We start from the raw sequence: 27,219 nt of genomic DNA on the forward strand, positions 1-27,219 counted from the left end.
AACTGACAAATGATGTGACAAACAGGATATATATACACAAACACACACATGCACATACTCACGCACTCACACACACATGCACACACACGTGTGCACACACACGTGTGCACACACATGCACGCACACACATGCACACATACATGCACACACACATGTGCGTACACACACACATGAACACACACACACACAGGATTAACGAGTTAAAAGTCAGCTAAATCCAGTTACCTGAAGAAGGTGACAAAGAATTGCACAAGATCCATGATCGTGTTGTGCTGCGAAAACGCAATCTGAAAAATCAAAATACAAGAAAGTCTGAAATTTATGAAACCTAAATTCTTCAAAACCTGGGATGATATTTCACAGCATTTATAAATACGATATTTCTAACTCAGCAAAACAGTTGGAATTACCATACTATAGATAAAATATGTACATGGAAACTTTACCTAGAATACCAAAATATTAGATTATTAATGATAATCATTATATAGATTATGATATTAAGCAGTTAAGACCTATTATAACATTAAATGAGAAATGTGAGCTGAGTTCCATGTGAAATACCGTAATGTATTAAATGTGTCTAACGGAAACTTGCAGTCGAGTTTATCTAGGAATGATCATGTTTCCAATTAACACAGTGATAATTACTTGTTTGAAAAAAACTCAACTGTAATCATTATAAGACACTAGGAAAATTTGCTTCCCCCATAGATCTTTGTGCACAAAGTGGAATACGTACACTCATACATTTTATTCTGCACATTAAAAGAAATATGCTACTTCATTTTAAAATTCCACATTAATAAGAAATAAACCTCGCAATGTGAACCTAGCAAAGTATGCAAATTTGCCTCCACTCCAGTGAATGCCATAGGCCCTGTACTAAAGCATCTTTCTTTAGGAACTATTATATACCATGAGGGAACGGCATAGTGGCTGAGCATAATGGATTAGGACTAAGACCTCTCACAGTAACCGCACATCATATATTTTAGGGAACTGTAGAGCTATGTGTCTTAGTTTCCCTGTACTGAATGCTAATGAAGGAAACATCTGCACCAGAGCATCAGAGGAAAACTAAGACAGAAATGAAAATATAATAAATTATGTCTATAACATTAGGCACAGATTAGATTTGATGTAACAAATATTGACCTTTTATATCATACATGAAATCATCAACAACAATGAACATCTGTACATAGCAGAAGCTAAATTATTAAGATATGGTTATGGCTAGCTTGTTTCTTTTTAGTGCCCTTTCAATACTCTCTTTAAAAGGACATATCAAAATAAATTAATAGTGATGAGTTTTATATTTTACAGCTATGAGACTGAGGAAAATACGTAACAATTCAGACAACAGATGAATGACAAAGAGGGACAGGGATTCTGAGTTAAGAAATACATAGACGCGCCCTAAACCTGTCCCAGATTTCCATGTGGCCTCACTGGGCAAGAAATAGCAAGTGAGTTTGTCTGTTTGTTGATTCTGTGTGTATGTGTCCATGTGTAAGGGGGCATGTGGTTGCGTATATGTGTGTGCGTGCATGTGTTTGTACAGGCCTGTGCAAGTGTGTGCATATATGTATGTGCTGACAATGTGCATGTGTATGTGTATATATATACATACATATATGTGTGTGTATATACATACATATATATATGTGTGTTTGTGTGTGAGTGTGTGTATATGCATGTGCCCACAAATGTGCATATATATATATATATATATATATATATATATATATATATATATGTGTGTGTGTGTGCACACATGCTGTGAGTGAAAGTCTTTGAGCATCTGTGAGCACTACAGGTGAATGCATTACCACTAGCTGTGGCTGCATTCCCAGCACCTATTTGATATTTTAAAATTAATGGACTAATTAATTAAAACCTGAAGTCAATCAAGCAATTAGATTTCTGGCTTACGCATGCGAACTTAAATATATAACATTCATGTCCAACACGTTTCTAAGCAACTAAATTATAAAGAGTTTATACATAAACTAAGAAAATATAATATATAATATAATAAGGAAATATAATAAGATGGAGGAGAAAGTATTTTAAAAGATGAGGTAAAAAAAAAAAAACTTTTAAAAACAGAAAAACAATTTAAGTTCTTTATCCCAGGTTAGAATCTGGTGAAAATGTAGTTTATCAAAAATTATATTCAATGCCTTAAATGTTAAGAAAACTCTAGATATTGCGATTAAGAACTCTCTTGGTGATCTTTTAAAGGTTAACTCTGAAATCAGACTAAAGAAAATCAGCCCGATAGGTAGGTTATCAGGTGACCTCAGAGGGCACAAGGAACCAAGAGCAAGTGTGTGGAGGGCTCTGGGGGCTGTGCGGACCCGGCCTCCCACCCTGCTTAAACGTCTTAAACAGGAGACAGAGAGCAAACATTCGAGAACAAACATAAATACTGCCTAGGATCTCAGTGGGCAGTGGAATTTACCAACATGGAAAAAGAGCATCAGTATCTTCTGAAATCGCAGGCATGTTTGGTATTTCACAGACCCCAAGGGGAGCATTCTGAGCCACTGTGTTATCAGACACAAAAGGGACCTGGGAAACTGGACAAACCAGAACCCCTGCCACTTCCCCTGTGCTGGCTCCTCCTCCTCCAGGACTACACAGGAAGTGTAAGGGATTACAGCGTGCACCTCCGTTGACCCTGATGTGCAAGCTGAAACAGTGACATTTCTAACCTCCATGAAAACGTCGGTGCATAGACATGACTCAAATTTTAGAAGTTCTAGCACATTTCATCATAATTCTACCTTATAGAACCTTCCGCAAATAATTTAGCCAAATGTTCTTAAAATTACGGATATTATCACACTTGTCTTTGTTTTCTTTACCTCAATTACTTCTTTGTTGTTATATGGATCCATACAGAATAGGAAAACCATATGAAAATTATTTATACCTGTAGCAGGAATCTTAGAGAGTCTTTAATAAAATCAAACCCGAGGCCAGTTATTGGGGTGCACGCTGGAAGATCAGAGAGACAGAACAAGCCACAGCTGTCTCACCTGGCCAGTTCCTCAGTTGATCTTGTTTCCTCAGACTGGAAGCCTCTGTGTCCTCATCCCAATGGCTCTCAGCTGAACTGCTGCTCGAAGCCTGAAAGCTTAACCAGCCAAATGTTTCTAGTTTCTGGTCTCCACGCCTTATATATCTTTCTGCTTTCTACCACCACTCCCTGGGATTAAAGGCTGCTTTCTGGGATTAAAGGCGTGAGTCACCATGCCTGGCTGTTTCCAATTCGGCCTTGAACTCACAGAGATCCAGAGGGATTTCTGTCTCTGGAATGCTAGGGTTAAAGGCGTGTGCTAACATTTTCTAGCCTAAGTATCTTGTGGCTTTTCTGTTCTCTGACCCCAGATAAGTTTATTAAGGTACACAATATTTTGGGGAACACAATACCACCACATATACCCACTTGCATTAGATGTTTGTGCCCATGAAAATCTGCTGTAATATTGTTGGTTATTTCTACTTACGCATCAATTAAGAAAACCCAAGTCTTTTGTCAATAAATGACAGACATTTCCAGGTGGTCAGAGTAAAGCTGGCACTGCACAAGGGAACCCTTAAGAGCAGCCTTTGAATACGCAGTGGTGACTGTGCCTTTTCTGAGCAATATGCTATGCTCTGTGGCACTCTCCTGGCTCTGTCCTCCCCCTTTAACTGGTCACCCTTGTTTGCCTCTCTTCACCTTGCCCTGCCTAAGTTTGATTTCCATGTCTAGCAGTTCATCCACAATGTTGGGGCTGTCTTGAGTTTAAGTTGCTTTTCTAGCTCTGTGTTGTCAATTGTTTCAGCACACTTTACAGCTTTGCAAAGACTCCTCCCTCTTATCTGCTACTGGGCTGGGCAAAGCCACTCTGCTATCACTCTGGGAAATGCACCTGCATGGTTCCAGAGAGCATCTGGAGCACTAGGGTTTCCCTGATGCTCCTCTCCTCCTCCTGCAGGTAAACCGGGCTCATAGTTTATGTCTGTGCTCAATTCCTGTAGTTCTGTGTTTTGGCATTCATGGGGATATTGCATTGCTGAAACTGGTTGACATTGAGGCCTTATTTTGAAACCCAGTTATTCTAACTCAAAAATGTGGTAAGTCAGGGATATGAAAACTGTGCTAGCAGCATCCCAAAGATTAAAGGGGCATCAGGATTATGATGGGGAAACGTACAGAGACAACCAAACCAAACTAGAGGGAACTCATGAACTGTGGACCAGTAGCTGTGGAGCCTCCATGGGACTAGACTAGGCCCTCTGCATAGGTGAGACAGTTGTTTAGTTTGACCTGCTTAAGAGGCCCCTGGCAGTGGGATCAGGATTTGTCCCTGGTGCATGAGTCGGCTTGTAGGGAGCCCAGTGCCTACAGTGGGACACCTTATACAGCCTTGGTGCAGGAGAAGGGGCTTGGACCTGCCTCAACTGAATGTACCAGGGCTCTTCTGACTCCCTATGGGAGGCCTTACCTTGGAGGAGGTGGGAATGGGGGGTGGATTGGGGAAAAGGCTCAGGGGCGGGAGGAGGGAGGAGAGGGGGATCTGTGGTTAGTATATAAAATGAATAGAAAATTTTTTAATAATAAAAAGAAGATAAAAAGCTTTACATTGATTTTCTTTTTCTACATTGGAAAATAGAGTTTTAGTTAAATTTTACTTGAATCTAGCATTACCACAAAACTGTTTCAATTATGAAAAATTCATTTTCTCTATATAGTTTACATTCTCTAGTTTTCTAAATAATAATGGATTACAGATTTCTTAAATTCTTCTAGTTGCTGATTGCTGCTTAGGTTCATGACATTTTGAAAGTTCGGGCTGTGGTATGTCTATATTTCCTCAGTCCATACTATCCTTGTATTGTATTGTTATATCCTAAATTGACAACACAACCATTACATTGAAAGTTCATCTGTTTAAGCTACTCAGCAAGCCCATGGTGCCAATTTAATAGGTGCCTTTCCAGCCACAATGTGCTCGACCAACAGCACCAACCACCACGTTTGGGGAAGTCCCTGCACCTCCACCATCTTTTTAAGCATCACTGTAACACACAAAGGGTTTGACACTCCTGTAATGAACAGGTGTCTAAATAATGAAAGGAACAACCAATACTATCACAATAAACTTAGGTGGGCACAGCACTTGGTTTCAGGCCCACATTGTGTGTAGGTGGCCTGGCTTGTGTGGGTAACAGCAGTACAAACTTCAGAAGACAATCATGGTTTAAAGTAAGTTACATGTAAAAACATCTATATTTTTCAACACTTGCCCAAAAACATTTGAATAAATAAAATTGTTAGGTAGGATTCTAAAAATTATAATCATGATGTGGGGCATTCAAGTATTCTAAAACTTGAATTAACTACAGTCTCTTTATGTATCTTTGAATTAGAAAATTTTTAAGTTGTTCTGAGAGATATACATGTTATTTTGACTCCAGCTTGTATCTGGAGGACAAACTAAGATACCAAGAGTGGGAGGTAACAAATTACTTATAGTTCTCCCAAATGAACAGTTTTCTACACTGTAGAAAATGATAGTTGGAATTTCTCACCAATTAAACTGCAATAATATATTTAAATATCAAAATTCTAATTGAAGACCTAGATTGAGTTTTTAAAGACAGTCTGCCTTTTATAATAAGGAATGTGAGGGAGGGCAAACTGGTAAGGATCGGGTGTCTGTCAAAAATGGCAGTGGAAATAGGAACCACCTAAGGAAGAACACTCTTGAGGCCCCACTCCTCCCTAAGAGTTGCAGGCAGTTAAAGGCTGGGATGTGAAAGGAAGCCCCCATTTCCTTCTGTGCTGTGACCACTGTCTGGTTCTCCATGTTCAACCCAAGGGAGCAACTCTAATTGAGGTAGCTGGGTAACAAAAACACAAATGAACAGAAGATACTAAAGTAGTAGGGAGACTGTGGTGGTTTGAATGAGAATGGCCCCCATAGGCCCAAATATCTGGAAGCTTGTAACAGGGAGTGGAACTATTTGCAAAGGATTAGAAGGATAGGGAGGTGTAACATTGTCAGAGGAGGTGTGTCACTTAGGGTAGGCTTTGAGGCCACACAAGGCCCTGTGTCTCTCTCTCTCTTTTACCTCTCTGCCTACTGCCTGTGGATCAGCATGGAAGTTCTCAACCCCATTTCTGCTTGCAAGCTGCCATGCTTCCTACCGTGATGATCATGGGCTAACCCTGTGAAACTGTAAGTGGTCTTCAGTTAAATGTTCTGTTTTATAGGGTTACCTTGGTCATGGCCTCTCTTCACAGTAACAAAACAGTAACTCAGACACGGACTTACTGGGTAAGTGAAGGGGACAGACGGGGCATGGCAAAAGTTGGAGAGGAATAAAGTAGGAATGAAACTGGCCAAAATATGTTATATACATGTATAAAATTTTAATAATAATAGGAAGGAGGGAGGGAGGGAGGGAGGGATGGAGGGAGACAGATTTATTATACCAAAGTAATAAATCTGTTATGAGAATGACTCTGAGGGCTGAGGCAATGAACTCTGAGCATCCTCCTTTATCGTTCTCTACCTTATTCCCCTGAGGTAGTGTCTCTCACTGCATCTTTTACAGCTGGGTTGACCAGAGGGCTCCAGTAGTCTTCTTGTCTTTGACCCCGCTTCAACTCTCAGCACTGGGATTATAGGAGTGAAGAACTGTACATGGGTGCTAGAAAACAAACTCAAGTCCTCACACTGATGGGGCCAGTGCTCTCACCCAAGAACCCATTTTCTCAGTTCTAAAGTAACGACCCTTAATGGCAGACGGAGAGTCAGCACAGCACTTTTGTGCACAGCAAGCAACAGATGCTACAGCATTACAGACTCGCTGCTCGAGAGCACATCAAGACTACTGTACCCATCTTTCAAAATGTTTTCTCACCTGAGATTTTCTGTAGAATTCTATGACAGCCAGCCAGTGGAAACCACTACGCATGCAATCCACTGTCAGACATCAGACTAGCTTGAAGAAATAACACTAGATTGATTTTGTAAATTAAAGGGAAAATCGGGGATGATTCAGTAGAATTAAAATGCAAGGTCAAGGAGACACTAAAGTCAATCAGAATCCCTTCTCCTGTGAGTTGAATACGTCCCCAAGCTGATATGCTGGAAATGTAAATCCTCAAACTCATTCATTGACAACGTTTGGACATGGGGGATTCAGGCTAACTGGGGCCACAGAGTGAGCCCTAAGACGGTATGGATGGCTTTATAAGAAGAGGCAGAGAGTCCTGGTCCTATTCTCTCCCTCTTGTTACATGATGTGTTCTACCAGGATATAACACAACTGAAAGGTCTTCATGGCATGCCAATACTTTGATAATGGATTCCAAACCACTAAAATTGTAAAAAATAAATTTGCCTTACACATTCCCCTGATAATAATACTTGTCATAACAGCAGAAAATAGATGGAGATCCTGTTCATGATGCCCACTTATAAGGTATCGATTTGACTATTTCACTAATAACCTATCACATTCAGGGTCTGGTACCAGGTGTTTGAATATTTTAATAAAAAAACTAAAATTCTTGAGAGCTTGACTGGAAGTTCTCACAGGGGAGCACAGGCCCACTCATATACCCTTGACTGAAGATTGGCCCTCCTCTATGCGGGGAAGGTCATCCTCTTCCAATAAGAAAGGATGCACACGGAGCAGTGAGCGAGGAAGGAGAAACCTGTGTAGCCAGCAAGATCAGCCCAATATATCAATGGGGTGAGAGATGGGAACAGATGCAGAAAGCCACAACCAAACATTAGGTGGAGAGAGAGCACAAAGTAGAGATCTCAAGGAACTCTGTGGAAGAGGGGGAAGAATAACTTAGGAGCCAGAGGGGTCAAGGACACCACAAGAATCAACTAAGCCAGACTCATAGGGGCTCACAGAGACTAAAGTGGCAATCACAGAGCCTGCATGGGTCTGAGCTAGGTCCGTGGCATGTATGTTATGGTTGTTAGCTTGGTGTTCTTGTGGGGCTCCTAATTGGGAGTGGAGGTGTCTCTGACTCTTTTGCCTGCTCTTGGGACCCTTTTCTTTCTACTGAGTTGCCTCTCCTAGCCCTGATATGAAGGTTTGCACCTAGTCTTATTACATCTGATTATCCCATGTTCAGTTCCTATCCCTTGGAAGCCTGTTCTTTTCTGAAGGGAAATAGAGAAGAAATGGATCTGGGGGAGAGGGGAGGTGGGGAGAGGGTACTGGGAGGGGTGGAGCAAGGGACACCGGGAATGCATTGTATGAGAAAAGAATAAATTTAAAAATAAATAAATAAAAAGTTTTTTTAAAAAAAAGCTTACTCAAGGACGAACCAATTGACAGTAATAATTATACACTGGTTTGAATCGCAGGAAGTGCTAAAGGAAGAAAGAACAGGGGAAAAGTCTATCTGCTGTATTTAAATGGCTGGGTTAAGTTATCCTTTAAGGAAATTGTCTCAAAATAGGCAAAATGCTGAGACTGAACAGTGCCAAAACAAAGGTAACAGAAGAAATGTAATGCTGTATTGGGTTCAAATGTATCTGGCTGTTCTCAATTTTTCTCCAGCTGAAACAGCATGTCTCCACTTCAAGCCCTTCCTACTGAGAAAGGAAGGCCTGCAGGAGTAAGCAAGACAAAGGGAGGATTGTCCACACCCATGCTGGGCATCTGGTTTTCAACCCGCTGACTGCTGATCATCTGGGTCCCTCCATAATTATCACACTCTGTAACAACATTCATTTAATGTAGGTGCCCTTCCTTCCTACACTGAGGGCATGCGAACCATTTTTGTACTACAATCTGAAATTATCTATTTTACAGGTTAATGATTAGATTCCCCACTAAAATACAGGCTCCGTAATAATAGTGATTTTATTCTTATTGTTATATTATTGATCAACATTTCAAGCAGTTTTTGGTACTTTGTAATGGAAAGCATTTCATTAAATTTTTTAGAAAGAATTCCATAGCAAAATTTAGCAACATGGTATTCTTGAGGGTTCAGATAACCATGAAAAGAAAAAAAGTAATAGATACTATAAGGAAAACATTTTAAATCATTTATGCAATTTTTTATAATATTGATATGTATTATAGATTTGATGTTATGGAAAATATCTATTTGAGTGTAAAGTATATATTTCTATTTACAATGATATTAATTTTAATTGTAAAATACATATAATATTCTGAAACAAGAATTTTGAAATATATTTTAAGTATGTAGTGAGTTCCTTCCCCCCTCCCTCTTTTCCTACCTCCCTCCTTCCCTAGCTTCTTCCACCCCCCATCCCTTCCTCCTCCCCCTCCTCCATCCCTCCCTCTATCCCTCTACTCTTCCTTTCCTTCCTACTTTTCGGCAAGCCTCAGGTTGGCCCCAAACACTCTATGTAGTTAAGAAGCTGAGGGTGACCCTACATTCCTAATTACCCTGCCTCTACTTACTAAATGATAAAATTATCAGCATGTATGGTTTGCTCAGATCTGAACCATCATTTATTTACATACAAAGGTAAACAAGTTTGCTTTAAAAGAATGACCATTCAGCTGACAGCTTTAGAGAACTTTAGAGAACACTAAAATCTTTACATATCTAATTATAAAGATTCCTATTGGCAGATGCCATATCTAGAACATGGCCCACTACAAATATTCAATATTTTCCATTTACTTTCTGTGGTCATCCAAAAGAAATATATTACATGTTTATACATGTTGCATTAAAAATGTTTCAAACATTAGCTAGTAGAACTGCACTTTAAGTCTCTATACCTTGTAATGACCTAATCCAGATCACCTAATGATTATTCAAATCAAGAGATGGTTCCACTATGATTTCACAATATCCTCATTTCATCCCAAATAACTGAAACCTCAGCTTGTTAAAAACCTCAGCTGAGTGACAGTGAACAGTTCACTCTGCCCTCACACCTACAAGTTCATACCGAACGTGTTCAGATCTAAAACACAAGACTACATTAGGTGGATTAACTACAATCAACGATTTCCAATGCTATGATGTGATTTAAAGAAGTTGTACGAAGTGGACTTGGAAAGAGAATTTTTCATAACATGATATTTACCCTAAAATGTCAGAAATTTTTAAGAAACAGCTCTTATTTATAAAGGACATATTGATGTGTTTGTGCAAAATGTCAGCTTGCCATGCATAGTTAAGTTCTGAGAGGATGCTGGCGATGATGAGATGAGAACACAGCAGAATAGATGTCTGAAGTTGTCACGTTCATCTACCAAACGGAAAGCAACAGAAGCAGATTCACATTGCTGTTTAGATTATGGCATTTCAAACCACTGCCATAAAACAGTATTATATAATGAAAGATTTTATATATATATATAATTATACATATCAGAGAACTAGCCAGACCTTAAAAAGCACCAGGCTATGTCTCATGCAGGAAATTTTGACAACTTGACATGATATATTACTATTGCTTTTTAAAAAGTAAGAATAAGGGGTTTTTAATTAATTACTTGCTAAGATCAACTATGATAATCTACCCCAAGAATAGACTTCTTGCTGTTAATTAACATAGTGCTTATTGATTAGATGGTGTATATAACTGATAAAATAATATTTTTTAAAATGCTAAAATAGAAAACAGATCATCTAACAAGATCATTTTTCTAGAATAAAGCATGACAAAGAACACCCCAGGCAATGTGGTATAAATATTATAGAGATTACTTTGATTATAAATATCTGAATGCTATTTATAAAACTGAATCACTTTAATCATATTTAGAGCTGGAAATTCCTCACTGAGGTGCTCTCAACTTCTCCTGGTCTAATGAATTTGGCTGCTGTCTTAGCCTCCATCCTAACCCTAGTCACTCTATCCAATTGAGAAGCTTCTTTGTGTGTACCTCTCTCCACACTTCTTCATGTCTTTGTTTACATGTCTTTGGTATTTCTCCATCATTTTTCACTAGAATTCCAACCCTTGAAGTGCACATAGCTATCTGCTAAATTGAACCTGGTCTCTGCTATGTCTCTGTCTCTTTGTGTCTGTCTGTCTGTCTGCCCCTCTCTCTCTCTCTCTCTCTCTCTCTCTCTCTCTCTCTCTCTCTCTCTCAATGACACTTTGTCAGCTTTGAAAACTACCATCCATCATTAATCATCTATCTGCCACAAACTGTCCCCTCTTGTCCCTTACCCTGGTTTTGCTTGGAGGCTTTATTCTGAGACTCCTTGAATGCCTATTCTGGACCCATTCTCCACCTTTCTGTTCTCTCTCTGCTTCTTTCCCAGACTAAAAAGAGCTACACTTAGGAAGGCCTCACTATTGCCCACACATTGCACTAAAAGCTTCCGCTACTCAGTTATGGAGTCCTTGGAGACTCTCGGGAGGCAGGTAATGTGTACCTCACTTACAGATGCAGAGGCCATCTCAGGTCTCCAGGGAATAAGGAGTGTAGCGAAGGAGAGTCAACAGTTCTGACGGTTTCTCCTGCCTTGTGCTTCCCTCTCAACAGTCAACCACATCACTCTGAGACCTCAGTTTACCTGTTACCACTAGAGAAAATATTCAAAGGGAGGCACTGTAGGACTCAATTATAATTTCTAGAAACTCATAAAGAATCTAGTGTTTTTACTTACATGGATTCAATGAAAGAATTCCAGTAATTCCTAGAGAAGTACCTTTAGAATTTCTACAGGGAAATTCTAAAAAGAGCTTTAAGCTAAAGGTCAAGCTGAACCAAAATTAAGAATTAATTTTTCAGTAAGATTATAAATGTTGAAATAAATAACTTTATATATATCAAGATCATGTTTCTTTTGAATTAATTTGGGAGGAGTAAAATATTTTATAGTTAAAGTGTATCTAAACATGTATATAAAGATTTTTTATATAAATATATATTATTTATTTACATATAGTTATAGTAATTATATACTTGTAATAGTAACATTATATATTTAAATATATAAAGAAAACAAATCTATAAAGTGTTTAATTTTAAAATTAGTCCACAGTGCTCAGCACAATGTTAAGCTTACAATGATGAAACAAAATGCCACAAAAGAATATACCATATAGTAAGTAACCCCCAAATGCTGGTTTTGCCCATGTATAGAATATTTTCTTTCCTGAGTTAAATAAAAGTAGTGGCATGTTAGTATTTAGGTCTCATTATAATCAAAGATGATGAAGTTTTAAAGTTCAAGTTCAGAGGTCACAGCTTTTCCACTGATACAATATATCAATGCAATAATTATATAACTAATACAAAATTGATTAGTAATAACCAAGATCAATATATTAATTGGATTCCATTAGTATTTCTAAGTCACTATTTTTTATTTAAAAATTTTTTATGCTTTTTATCATATTCTTTCCTCTTGCCCAATGCCTCCTAGATCTTCCCACCTCCCTCTCCTCCAACTTCACATTCTTGTTCTTTATCATCTATCCCTCTCAAAGCAAAACAACAAAAGAATAGTAAGACAAAAGATATCAAAACAAAAGACACACACACACACACACACAAAGGGGCACATTTTGTGTTGGCCAACTACTCCTGGGTATGAGGCCTGTCCTGCAGTGTGCTATGCTTTTTGGTATTTTGTTTTTGTTTTTGTTTTATTTTTAAATATTTTCCAATTTCTGTCCTAGGATATCATCCAAAATACAAATTACATTATGGCACTTAATCACCCTGTCTTCTTCTTTTAAGTGAAAAAAACATAACACAGAGATTTATTCAATATGGCCACACTGGTAAGAATGACAAGGAGAGCCTGTGACACTTGCCCTGCCCCCATGCTCAGGGTCTTGAAACACAGAGGCAAGAGAGTTACACAACTAACCCTAACAACCCAGTCTGGGCTCCAGGTCTCTCCAGCAAGGTCAACTGACAAATCATGATCAAACCTACCAGACAGTCACAGAACACAAACATCATGCTCCATCCTGCTAGGGGCACCCTGACCAGGGATGCCAATCAACAGCAGCCACCCCAGCCATGTGCACACTTTAAAAGATATTTCTTTGTATTTTACGAGTATGCATGTTTGCCTGCATGTGTTTCTGCCAGAAGAGGACAACAGATCCCCTGAAGCTGAAGGCACAGATGGTTATGAGCCACCATGCTGGTGCTGGGAACCAAACCTGGGTCCTCTGAAAGAGCAGGAAGTGCTCTTAACCCCTAAGAGTCATCTCTCCATCCCCTGCCATGTACATGGCTGTCAAAAATAAGACTAGGCATCCATGTTTCACACAGTATATGGTTTTTATGCGAGGCACATCACAAACATTTGGGCCTTGGCTTTGAAGTCATAAAAGCCAACTTCAGCTCTTGCCAGTGTGATCTGAAAGAATTAGCTTCTTCCAGCTCAGTTTCCTCATTTGTACAATGAAATGAGCTCATGCGCAGGATTAGTGGCTGGGGCTGCCATGATCATATTGACTCAGGGTGAGCCTCCCTGATTGATTAAGATCATCATCCATCCTTAAGGTTCTTGTACATGACAGTTTTTAATACTTTTCTCACTTTCTCTGACATTGACATTTTTTAGGAGTATTAGAAATCTATCTGGTGAATGGGGCTAGAGAGCTGATCCGACAGGAGTACTTAGGATGACCCAGGATTGGTCCCCAGAACCAAAAGGATGGCTCACAACATCCTTCCACTGCACTTCCATGGACCTGATGCCCTTTGCTGGGCTCTCGGCATCAGGCATGCAGGGCGTGTGTGCACACATACTTTCAGACAGAAACTCCTGCACATAAAATAAAAAGTATCAATCTTTAGAATAGTCATCAAAAGGTTTCTCCATGTTTCTTTCTCCCCCATTGTATGATTGGGAATATAAATTTTAGAGGAAAAGACTATGAAAGTAAAGTGTCATGCTGACCACATCAAATCATAAATATTTAATATTTAAACTAATTATATTTGATATAATTATATTTAATCAGAGGAGAAAAAAACAATTAAAACAAAGAAAACTACACAGAATATAGGACACTCTCAAGAACACTAGCATTCACATGAGGACAGGGAAAGTGGATAAATATGGGGGATGTATGGGGGGGGGGAAGACTGGGGAGTGGGAGGAGGGAGGACAGGTGAATCCATGGCTGATACATAAAATTAAATTAATTATAAAATAAAAATATTTATTAAAAAAAGTTTATTTAAACAGAAAGTAAGTGAAAATTCCCTGATCCAGACATCCAGGTACATGAAGCTAGAAGCTCTCTCTTGAAATATACCCCAAGTATTACACTAAGATATATCACAGTGAAGCTGAAAACATCTTTACTGCATCGAGAAAAACTGCTGTCTACATACAGGAGAACCTGCTTCTTGACACCAGGGCTGTAGGTAGGAAATAGGAAGGTACTCAGTGTGTGGAAAGACTAGCAACCAACCAAGTCTGGTTTACCAAAAGATGCAGCATTCATAAATGAACAAAGGACAATGACTATTACAGAAAAACAAAAAGAGGCGAAATTCATTCACACTATAGCTGCCTCACAAGTGTGAAAAGGAGTTAAAACTTGAAATAAGAAATGTTTTTACATAAACACATGAAAATACAAAATTCAATGCTAAAGATAAAGGTGTAGTCAAGTTCAGAATAATCTTGTAATTTATAGTGATATATAATCTACTTTTACTTAGAATATTAAGGTTAAAATTACTCAATAAGTACAGGCATAAGATTTTTTTCAAATAATATACAATATAAAATATGCAACCTATACTACAAATAATTATGGGGAGAGAGAATAAAATGTAGAATTTATGCAATAAATGTTATTGTTGGTCCAAAGTAAATGTCCATAAATGCAAGATGTTTCTTTAAGACTCACGGTAATCAAAAAGGAAGAATCTGTGATGTCACAAAGGAAGGGAGTTGACACATAACACATGAACTCCTCAATCACAAAGGGAGAGAGGAAAGCTGAACTAAGGCACAGTCCACAAACGAGGAACAAAAGTCCTGGCCTCTCAAGAGGGATGTCAAAAATGTGAAAGCTGAATTCTCCAACCAAAAGATAGAGGATGGATTATGGTGATATTTTATTTGTATTAAAATGTTATTTGTATGTTAATAAAGTTGCCCGGAGGTCAGAGCTATTAGCAAGCCATAGGAAAGCAGAGCAGTGGTGGCGTACGCTTGTAATCCCAGCACTTGGTAGGCAGAGCTAGGTAAGTCTCTATGTGTTCAGGGATACAGCAAGTATTAGATACACATGCCTTTAATTTCAATACTAATCATAGAAAACCTGGAGGTCTGTACAGACAGGCCGTGACGAGGTGGTCATGTGGTTGGGTTTACAACCAATGAGAAGGCAGAACAGGAACTCTATATAAAGACTTTAACACAGGGGTAGCTCTGGTTCGGAGAGGTAGGACCACTGCAGGAGGAAGGGTAAGGTTTTAGCTCTTAGCTCTGACCCCCGGGCAACTTTATTTATTAACGTACAAATAACATTTTAATACAAATAAAATATCACCATAATGGATGGGCAGACAGAGCGAAGAAGACGCGGCCACCGGCTGCCAACAAGGGACTAAACTCAGCTCTCAGGGGACTTACAAACTGAAAGAACAGTGAAAAGCGATGATGAGGATGAGATACAAAAGCCAGGTAGAGTAATAGAGAAGGAGTTGTTTCTTTTTCTATTACTGTATGTCTTGGTAAATAATAACTGCTAGTTTTCATGTGTAATTTAGAAGAACTAATATTCTTCAGAAAATTTTTAAATGACCAGAATTGTTGAAATACACCACTCATATAATAAATAAAAAACATGTCCTGTATTAGCAAACAAAATCATTACTTCATTTTTTTAGTATAAAAATACGAACTTGAGAAAAGATATTATTTTAAAAACTTATTCAACATCTGGATACACTTGGGAAAATAATGACTATTCATGACCTTCACCTTTATACTGATATAATCATCAAATATACACTAATTCAACTTATATTTATACATACTGGAAACATTATGTAAAAAGCTAAAGCAAAATTCCAGAAATAATATAACTTTATTATCTCTCAAAGGCCTCTAAAACATCAGCTGCATTTTGGGGCACATGAACATGTCGTGTGATATATCCTCAAACGTAATGTAATGTTGCAGAATATTTGTTTACATTGTGAAGATGTGTGCTGTGGATTTCTGTATGCTGTGAACTTGTTGCTCTGATTGGTTAATAAAGAGTTGGTGATACACATGGCTCTCAGAGCCAGAGTTGGCAGTAAACATACCACCACCGTGTTGGAAAACTGAGGTGGGTGGAGCCAGCAGCCAAAGCTGACATTTCAATCCTAGTAATGCTGCAGTTTAAAGCAACAGATTCACAATAAGGCAGATTCAGATGGAACAAGACTTTAAATGGTTTACAATGTGTATAAAAATGTACATAAGGGCTGGAGAGATGGCTCAGAGGTTAAGAGCACTGGCTGTTCTTCCAGAGGTCCTGAGTTCAATTCCCAGCAACCACATGGTGGCTCACAACCATCTGTAATGAGATCCGGCTCCCTCTTCTGGCCTAAAGGGATATATGCAAGCAGAACACTCTACATAATAAATAAATAAATTAAAAAAAAAAAAAAATGTACATAAGATTGGAAGAGAGAGAAAAAGAAATATATACAATTATATAAAGAAATAAAAAGTTTTAAAAAATAAAGTCTTTAAAGAGAAAGCAAAAGTAATATAAAAAATAAACCACATAAAGATGAATATTACATGGAGAATCTGGATTGTGTTGTCTTTGGGATTTTTAACTACAGAAAGACATTTGATTGTAAAGGCTGCTCAGTTAAACCAATATGTATATTTTAAAGGTACCTTGACTTCAAAATTGGGATCTAAAGATATGTTGCTTTGGAATGGAGGCTCTGCTTTTGTTTCCACAGGAAGCAAGAGGTGATGAATTTGTTCCAGATTAAGATACATCAGGTTTGACCAGCCAAGACCACCTGAAAGGTCTCCAATGACACCATGGCCCAGATGATCCAACATCCAGAACAGTTTCAAGGCAACTGGCTCAGACAATGCAGCCTCAGAGACTATTCCAGTTAGGACTTGACCATAATTCTTAATTTTCTCAGGATCCCCAAAAGAATACCAGTGCCCTCTACCAGCAGGAAGTAGCCTAGAAAACTAAGCCCACATTCCAAAAAATAGATTATGGATGTTTGTCTTTCTTTAGGTTGTTGGTTACAAACTGTTATTGGTCATAGTCAATCTCTTTCTAAATGAAGAAAGGGGGATATGGTATAGAAATGTAGAATATAGATATGATAGGGTGAAAGGGTAGATTAATGAACCTACTTTAAAGAGCAACAACTTGTTTAAAAATGTTTTACATTGCTATAGATTTTAGTTATTGATACAAATTTAAAGTTTAAAGTTAATTTTGTTATATTGTGTGTGTGTGTATATATATATATATATATTTCTACTCTTGTTTAAGGTATTATGTTTACATAACTCATTTAAATTGTAATGGATTATTAAAAATATAGATTAATAATTAGTCTTCTATGATAATCAAACTTATAGTCATGTTAAGTTTTCTAGGTATACATAAATATAATTCAATTAGGTAGGTAATCTTCAAATACTTCAAAGACCTACAGAATATGGCATTTAAAATGTTTTAAAAATTTAGACTTTATGGACAGTGAGACATGTCTGCTCCTGGCAGCACCAATTTACTTCAGAGAGGAGGATGGGCATCAAAGACACTCTATATGGAGTTTATCTTCTTCTTGGCAAAAATAGCCATTTGGGCAAGAAACTGTTCTTGCCTGGACTGCTTGATCGAGTGGACATGCGGGACCCATAGGAAGGTGACCACTGAACTTTGCTTGGCAAAATGGTCCTTCAGGTTCCTGTTTCACAGAGGAAACTGTTAGACATTCTACAGGATTCAGAGAGAAGTGACTGAGAGACTCTAGGCCTGTGAGCTGAAGACTATACAGAAGAACTTTGGATGACTGTCCAGACTGCCAGCTGTCTCTGTCTACTCTCGCAAGACTTCTGAAAGTTGCTTGCATCCTTCTCCCATTTCTCAGGTAATATTACATCCTTCTAAGGTCTTTGTTGTAGTTAAAGACTAGATAGTCATAATTTCCTTAGTTATGATAAGAGATGTTAGATATGAAACCTTAGACTCAAATATAGAATAGATAGGATAACTTCTTTAAATTTCCCAAATATAAATAGACTAGGTATTATAACTATAATTCTTGCTTGATAATTGTTTTGTTATATGTAATTTTACTATGTTAAAGTTAAAACCTTCCTTTTTGAAAAAAAGAAAAGGGGAAGTGCTGTGGATTTCTGTGAACTCGTTGCTCTGATTGATTGATAAATAAAATGTTGATTGCCCAGTAGCCAGGCAGGAAGTATAGTATAGGCAGGCTAAGGAGAGAGGAGAATTCTGGGAGGTGGAAGGCTGAGTCAGGAGACACTGCCAGCCGCCGCCATGAGAAGTGAGATGTAAAAGTACCGGTAAGTCACAAGCCACGTGGCAACTTACAGATTAATAGAAATGGGTTAATTTAAGATATAAGAACTAGATAGCAAGAAGCCTGCCACGGCCATACAGTTTATAAGTAATATAAGTCTCTGTGTGTTTACTTGAGTCTGAGCAGGACTGGAGAAAACTCCAGCTACAGATGTGTCTTTGCCAAGGTGCCTTGTAATTGGTTTATTTTTTTTATTTTATTTATTTTGTTTTTATTTTTTTTTTTTGGTTTTTTCGAGACAGGGTTTCTCTGTGTAGCTTTGCGCCTTTCCTGGAACTCACTTGGTAGCCCAGGCTGGCCTCAAACTCACAGAGATCCACCTGCCTCTGCCTGCCGAGTGCTGGGATTAAAGGCATGCGCCACCACCGCCCGGCTGTAATTGGTTTAATAAAGAGCTGAATGGCCTATAGCTAGGCAGGAATAGGTTAGACAGGACTTCCAGGGACAGAAAGGACTCTGGGAAGAAGAGACGTAGAGAGACACCAAGTCGAACATATAGTGCAAAGGAGAGGTAGCCAAGGCATGTGGCAGAACGTAGATTAAAAATTATGGGTTAACTAAGTGTTAAGAGCTGGTTGGGGAAAAGGCTAAGATAAAGGCCAGGTTTTCACAATTGATAAGATGTCTCGGTGCTGTTACCTTTGGCAGGTGGTCCTAAATAGAAAGTACTACTACATGCAACAATTCACAATAAAACCACAAATGTAATATTTACACTTTAATAACCTACTAAAGTTAACTCAGCTCTGAAATGGAAGGTCCTAAAACCCCACCTCCCAAAAAAATAATATGTAAGAATAATGGAAAAAAGTTGAATTTTTCAACTGTTTAAATTTTACACATTTCTAATTTGGATTTATGTCAGAAAAGGATATATAACTTTCAAATGAGAATGTTAGGTTCAAAGTGGGTCCCAAAATGGCAGTGCTGGTGACAATGTTCTAAACAGAGGGACTCTGACCAGGTACACAGAAGGACTGCTCCTGGGTAATCAAAGCCTAAATTCAGCATTCATCTGGAATTCCTTAGGTTGGTTTCTTTACCAGAAAAGCATCTCTATTGCAGCAGGAATCTGCTCACCAGGTCCTCCCCAATCTGCCCCAAAGGGCACTGACTCTGGCAAGGGTTCAAGTTCAAAGTCAATCTGAACAGCCAGCATCTGCTCAAGGACCCCACCTTGTTGACTGCCATCTAAATGCACCAACCCACCAGATTTTCTCTACCACCCACCTCACCCCGCTCTACAGAAACAGCCTTGCCAGTCTGACCCCCCAGAGAACCTTTCTACACACAGGGGTCTCATTCGTACGCTCATTTACATGGCTCAGAAAATGTTCTCAGAAAGTTTCCTTAATCGTGGCACCACATATAAAAATATACACATTTGTGTAAATTCTTATCAGTAATTTAATAGTAAAAACAATAGAAATATTTTATATGTGGTTAATGTTCAACTTCACTATCAATAAAAATCAATAAATCAGTAGTAGAGTGGAATTTTGTGTCAAATTCTTTTTATATCTTCATCTCCTGCTTACTGAATGAAACTGCACAAGTTATTTTGTCTACTCATTCATCAAGTTCATACAATAATAAATTTACTTCATGGCTTATGAATAAGTGAAATAAATCATATAAAATGTATTGAATATTGCCTGGTGCACAGTGCCTGGTTATAAATTTGCATATGTACTTCAACTGAATCGATTGAGATATGCATACAAAAAATAATTTACCAAGAATGCACCCAGGTATTTACTGCTGTATTATTTAAAAAAACAAAACAAAACCTAATTTTTCAACAATAGACACTGCTGTGGAGGATCCTTCTGCAGGCTGTGAATGTGTTGCTCTCATTAGTTCATAATAAAGTTGTTTTGGCCTATGGCAAGACAGGATCAAGTTAGGTGGAAGAATCGAACTAGGAGAGAGAGAAGAGGGTCAGAGTCGGGACAGATACTGGAGCCGCCCAAAAACAGGATGCTGGAGGACCAGTAAGTCATGGACCACGTGGCAAGAAATAAATGAATAGGATGGGTTAATTTAAATATAAGAGCTAGTTAATAATAAACCTGAGCCATCATCCAAACATTTACAATTAATATAAGCTTTGTGTGGTAATTTGAGAAGTGGCTGCTGGGTATATGGGAGTTGCTGGAGGGACAGAAACTTCTGTCTACAGACAAAGAAATATTTAATCTGATGAAGAGTTATTTTAGTATTAAAATGTTACCAAATATTATATGGAAAATAATAGTTATAATATGATATATAAAAACTATAAGAGATCTTTAAGTGAAAATAGCAAAGGAACAAAAATGTGTATAGGATTATACAGATAGTTGAGGGAAATACATTGAAATGTCAATGCATTTAAATTATAAATGGCAATTAGCAATTCTTTAAACCATCACTCTAGAGAAGTGGGGAATCTACATAAACTTGTTTTATAGATGTAAAACTTGAAAATGTTTTTTGCAAAGCACTTCCATTGGGAAATAGATTCTACACTTCAGCTGTCTTATCTAACAAAGGCATCCAAGGTTTGTAAAGAATAGCGTTAAATAAGGTTGTAGATAACAACAGCATTTTAGATAAGGAGTGCAACATTATTTCTAAGCGCTAGATAGTAAATATTTTCAGTTTTCTCAGTAATACTATCTGGGTTGGTTGGTTTGTATAACATTTCAACTCTGTTATTATACTCTGAAGTTCCTTTGCCTCTGTCTCTTCCATTAGATTCTAATGGAACCAGACAAAACCATCATGAGGAAGTTACCTCTGTTAGGTATTTCTTCAGGTTACTCACATTTATGTTTTCTAGTTAACACAGTGCAGCTACTTCTTAGTATATAGCAGCTTAGATTTAACAATGAGAGACTAAAGCTTAATAGAAAAAGCCATTTTAAAAATAAACCAAAGCTTTCTGTAGCTCATAATAATTTATAAGACAGCCACCAATGATAATGGAACTGCTGTGCCTACTGGAGCAATTTGGAATCAATATACAAGGGTATTTATTAGCACACTTGATCACAACTCTTATGTTTCAAATCACATACCTGTCATGAAAATCTTGACTTCAAATCCTACTTCCCCAGAAACATGTCATCCTACTCATTCTGACACAGTTCATGTTCTACAGTCAAAATTCTAGTACACTTGTGATAAAATGAAACAGTCATCAGGGTGAGGAGTCTGGTCTTTCTTCTAACCTTGCTGTGTATGACTTAACCATTATTAGTGAAGGGACACACTAGTCTAGGATAGAAATTAGAAGTACAAATGGAAAGATTCCTAACATCATTCTAATAATAAAATCTAAATTATGACATCAGTTTGTAGATTGGGTTAATAGTGAATTACCAGATCTCATTTACTCAGGACCAGGTAATTTAGAACCAATCTGATTTAATTTAATTTAAACTGTGATATGCAAATGTTGGTTAGCAGCAGGATTGCAGGGGAATACAAACCACTGAAGCTCAATGTGTGCCTTCTGTATTTGAAGTAAGTTATTATAACTGCAGCTATAGTAAAATAATTTTTATTGTCAAGATTAGCTCACATAGTACACTACAACTCATAAAAAAACAGTCATGCTAAAACAAGTATCTCACTTAAGAAATTCATGATGATCAATTCAACAGCATGACTTCAAGCATTCTCAAGGAAATGTCTCAGTCAGCTACCAGATTAAAGCACAATCATCACAGAATCCTGCTATGAGCCTAATACTCACTCTTGGAGTTTTTAAGGAATACCAAGATGATTTTGCTACCATAAAGTATCTTATACAGACAATTAAGAATATTTATTTAAAATTATAATGCTTTACATTAAATTATAACTAAGTAAATTCATATAATACAATTGCAGTGGATCAATGATTAAAATCTAAGTATACAGAGACAGATATGTACTTAAATTGCCTACTCTTACAGATATTAAACACTTAATAAAAATAAAATAGATTACTGATTTCTAGAATAATTTATATTTCTGTAATAATTTTATGATTCCTAACATGTAAAGTATAAATGGGGAGCCAAAAAAAAAATTCTAGTTAGTCATACAGTTTTTGGTACAGTGCTCATAAAAACAGCTAAAGCTTAAAATGACTATTTTTCAATCTTCATAAACAAAATCAGCCAGCAAATATTGTCAACACCAATGCTCACAGCAAAAAGCAAAACTGGCCTTTTAATTCAACAGTAACTATCACAACCTTTACTTACACTGAGAATCTATGCCACAGTAATTGTGTTTAATGTATCATTCACATGAGTATGTTTTATTGATTATAAATTATTAAAAGAAAATATGTAAAGATATCACTAAGAAAAAGAACAAGACACATAAGAAAAATAAAAAAAACATTTCATAATAAAGCTGTGATAAAAATCTGCTTTACTGAAAAAGAAACTATTTTAATGAAATTTCAATAGTAAAAACCAATATAATTCCAGTGGAGCTCTCCTGCATAACCAAAGCAGGTGAAACAATCTCCCACTGCTATTACTTACATTTCTGCTTCTGGACCTGCAATAGACTTCTATGTTAAAGATTGTGGAGGATGCCCTGAATGAGTGAAGTCCTGAGTGAACGCATATTGTAAAGATGGGCACAACCATGCCAGGGACTCCAAGGAAAAGAGGAGATATAGGATAAAGGGATAGATTAAATAATCTATCCCTTTATCCTATATCTCCTCTTTTTCTTCTCAGACTGAGATCCCTGAATCTAATCTCTTTTGTTCAGCTTGTTTTCCCTGACCATGACCAGTAACAATTTGTAACCAACCCCACTAAGTGATGACAAATATCCATAACCCAGCGAACAATCAAAATCCTCTTGGGAATGTGGGTGTTGTGTTCTCTAGACTGCTTCCTGTTGTCTAGGGGTACTGGCATTTTTAGGGGATCCTGACAAAAAACTGGGATAATGTTCAAGTCCTGGGAAAGTTATCTGTAACATTTGTTGCCCAGTCTCTGTGTAATGGGAAATTACAGGGCTCCTCTGCAGTAGGCCTCCTCTAGGAGAGGTAGCAGGCCTCCTCTAGGAGAGGTAACAGGCCTCCTCTAGGAGAGGCAGCAGGCCTCCTCTAGGAGAGGTAGCAGGCCTCCTCTAGGAGAGGTAGCAGGCCTCCACCCGATCCCAGTCTTGCTGTCCTTGTTTGTACATCTGTCTTTTCTTCATTTTTCTCCCCACACCAAATCAACTGAATGATTGTACACAAAAGCAGTACTTATGCTCTCATTACCACCAAATTCTCAAGAATGACTACTGATATCTAAGCAGAGCAAGTTCACAGTGGGTCCAACACCTCCAACGGCAGCCTCAAAAGCCAAGTACCAATAGAGGAAACAACGCTATGACACCGAGCACACACCTTGGCCACACTAGTTCCAGAATGATGTTCCTATAACAGGTGAGAATGCAGGGCTAACCACTGAGCCACGGAAGCCATTCTACAGGACAACTCTACCCAGTAAAAGGTCTATTTTTGATTGTACTGTATTCCCAACATATTCACTGGCCGAATTCATTCAATTCTGAGGACTTAAAGAATTAGCTGGGATTCTACATAACAGTTTCAATCTCTTCAACCTTATGATAAAATTTTCTAGATGTAATCCAGTGTCATTGTGCCTATGAATCTGTGGCATCCAGCTTCACTGTCTTCTACTGCTTAACACGCAGAACTACAGGGTCAGTGATTAATGTCTATGATGTGTTGGTTATGCAAATGACTGGCATGATGATTAGCTTTAACTGACACAAGGTAGAATCACATGGTCACAGCATCTCAATGAAGTACTGTCTAGATTGGGCAGACCTGTGTGTGCATGTTTGGGGTGGACTGTTGTAACAAAATTAGTTGATTTGGGAAGACCCAGCCATGAGAGGCACCATTCTCTAGGCAGGGGGTCCTGCAGGGTGTAAGAATGGGGAAACTGAGCACAAGCAAGGAAACAAGCATAGAGCAGTGTGCAAATGTTTGTTTTGCTCCGCTCCTGACCATGGGCATGACGTTACCTGCTTCAAGCTCCTGCTTCCATTGTAAACAGAACCTGGAATAATAACCCAAAGCTGTTTCATGTCTGGGTATTTTACCACAGAAACAGACATGAAGCTAGAACAGCTGGCAACATAAAAAGGATGTATTAAGGAAACAGCAGAGTGAGCCAATCTAGTATTTATTAATGAGGCCTGAGTTCACACAGAAGTTTGGAAAAAAAGATTTCCTACAAGACTAAAAACTAAGTAGAGGGAGTTTCAACACCTAACACTTGAATGTATCTCATCCAGATTACTTTTCAATGTGGTCTCCTAGGACAAAAAGCTTGCTAAAATGTTTCAAATTATCCCTCTGCTAAAATGAATAATAGTCATATTGTAATGCTGTAGTCTCCTATAAACCTTTAGATTATCTAACTGATCTAGATTTCGTTAGAGTCCTCTTTGTCATGTACATTGATGAATTGTGAAGGGGTTTCTTCGCTTTCTACGACTGAGCCACTTATCCACCCTCATTCTATTTAAGCAATGTTATAATGCTCCTCTGAGAATACCTTTAGTTCCCCACATTCTTGAAGGACGATTTTGTTGAACACAGAATTTGGAGTGACTTATTTACCACAAATGTGCCACTTCCTTCTAGTCTCCAAGGTTCCGATACAAAATCCACAGTAATTCACACTGATATTATTTTATGGACAATACATTGGTTTTTTTCCATTGCTTTTATGATTATATTTTTTATTTTATTTTTGAGAATTTAATTATGGGACCAGGTGGCAGTGGTGCAAACCTTTAATCCCAGCACTGGGGAGCAAGAAGCAGGCAGAGATCTATGAGTTTGAAGATGGCCTGATCTACAGAGTGAGTTCCAGGGTAGCCAAGGTTACATAAAGAAACCCCGTTTCAAAAAACAAACAAAAACAAACTGACAAAAAAAAACACTTAATTATGGCGAATCTGAGGATGTTAATCAGTGATTCATTATATGTACTGAATACACAGAGTTCATATATTTGGCAAATTATTTCTTCACATTTTCTACTAAAAAATTCTTTCTCCTATCTTTTTGAGGCTCCAAAGACCTAAATACTATGACTGTTATTGAAAACAGAAAGCACAAGAAACATGAGGTGATTGTACCAATAAAACAATGACACATAGCAGGAAAGAATAATCTATTATATGACATCCTAAAGGGAAAGGAAATTTGTACTTGGAAAATATTCAATGAATTATTTTCCATAATAAACAATGCATTCTAAAACACTAGAACATGACTATTTTGACAGTGGTTACTATTATAATCAAACATGGCTATTAAAACACAGAAGGAAAAGTATTCATGTGATTTTAACTTGATAAGAGTCTTTTATAATTTTATTTCCACAATGAGAACAAAAGCAATAAAAGTAGACCAGAAACTTTGTAATTCTGGCTTAAAGGATAGTAAGACAATTCTTTGTTAAATTTTTAATAAAATTTTGTGATAGCAAGTGTGATAAACTGTATTAATTTTCAGCAAGTACTCCTGTACTCCTTGAAGTAGAAATGTTCACTCTCTATTATGCTGGGCAGTGTGATTTGCCTTGACCAGCTAAGCTTGAATGGAATTTTTAATGTTGCGTATTGCCTTACAATCTGCTGTCAACATATCATTTCCGAAACCAAACGAGACCTTGGTCTGTGAACCAGACACCAAGTACAGGGACAGACTCAGACGCGAGCCCTAGTGTTCCCAAAGGCAGGGCTGGGCTGCGGCCTGGAAAGAAGCTGGTCTTGAGTTTAACCTTGATCAAGTAAGCTCAGCAGACCTGCAGACACACAGAGGTGACAAGAAGTAAACATAACATGCAAAGAAGAGCAGCAAGAGAAAAGGCACAGCCTAAAGCTTCGCGCTGGATGAAGCATCTCCAAGAAATGGAAAGAAATACAGCATGAACACAGCAATGACCTCAGAGAAGCACAGTAAGATGCGTACGGCCAGTAATGGGATCTGAGCAGGTCTAAGCAGTTTAAAGTGACCACGCGTTCTGAAACATTTGAATTATGGACTGAGAACGGGCTATGAACTAATCTGACTTGCATACTACATTAGAAGGGTAAGAATGATGGCAGTAAAGAGGAATGACTGGAACAATGCTCACGGCAGAGGAGGGAACGGTGCTCTAAGCCATGTTGTCAGAAAGTAGAAAGAATTCAAACCACGAGATGTTTGAAAGAGGAGGAGACTGAGATCAGTGCAGTCGATGTGTATGCTGTCATCTAGTGAAAACAGACTTCCCAGGTTCTACTGGATACTAGTTCCAAATTGACACAGACTCCAGGAGACCCAAAGAAACATTGTGGCCCTCCTGTTAAAGTAGGGGTCTGTGGAAGTCAGGTGATTAGTGGAGTTTTAGCAGAAGTTTGACTCACAAGAGGTCCAACTGGTCCCTGAACTCACCTTTGTTTACATGCCCAGTCCCAGAATGTATAATTAGCAGACATACACTGATAAGTTAGCAGAATTCTCACACTGGATCCTTGACCCGTGAAGTGAAGGCTAAATGGAAGACTTAAGAGTTGCCTCTGCAAGGAAAATAGTGCATCAAAAAAGTATCGACTCTCTGGAGGAACTGCAGAAATCAGTGCCACCAT

At 38.0% G+C, this 27,219-nt stretch overlaps 1 protein-coding gene across 8 annotated transcripts in view; it reads right to left on the reverse strand.

Moving 5' to 3' along the window:
- Atrnl1 (attractin like 1) overlaps positions 1-27,219 on the reverse strand; it is a 604,076-nt gene that overhangs the window by 399,974 nt on the left and 176,883 nt on the right. For all 8 annotated transcript variants that reach the window (XR_008213236.1, XM_052714295.1, XM_052714293.1 and 5 more), the window contains one exon: positions 226-287. Coding sequence is in view for 7 of the 8 variants with exons in the window: in XM_052714295.1 (XP_052570255.1) it covers positions 226-287 (62 nt within the window). In the remaining variant the exon portion in view is untranslated. The remainder of the gene's footprint in view (positions 1-225; positions 288-27,219) is intronic.

This window comes from Peromyscus californicus, unplaced genomic scaffold, assembly GCF_007827085.1.
Source record: "Peromyscus californicus insignis strain IS unplaced genomic scaffold, ASM782708v3 Scaffold_4__1_contigs__length_199733344, whole genome shotgun sequence".
NCBI classification, from domain to species: Eukaryota; Metazoa; Chordata; class Mammalia; order Rodentia; family Cricetidae; genus Peromyscus; species Peromyscus californicus.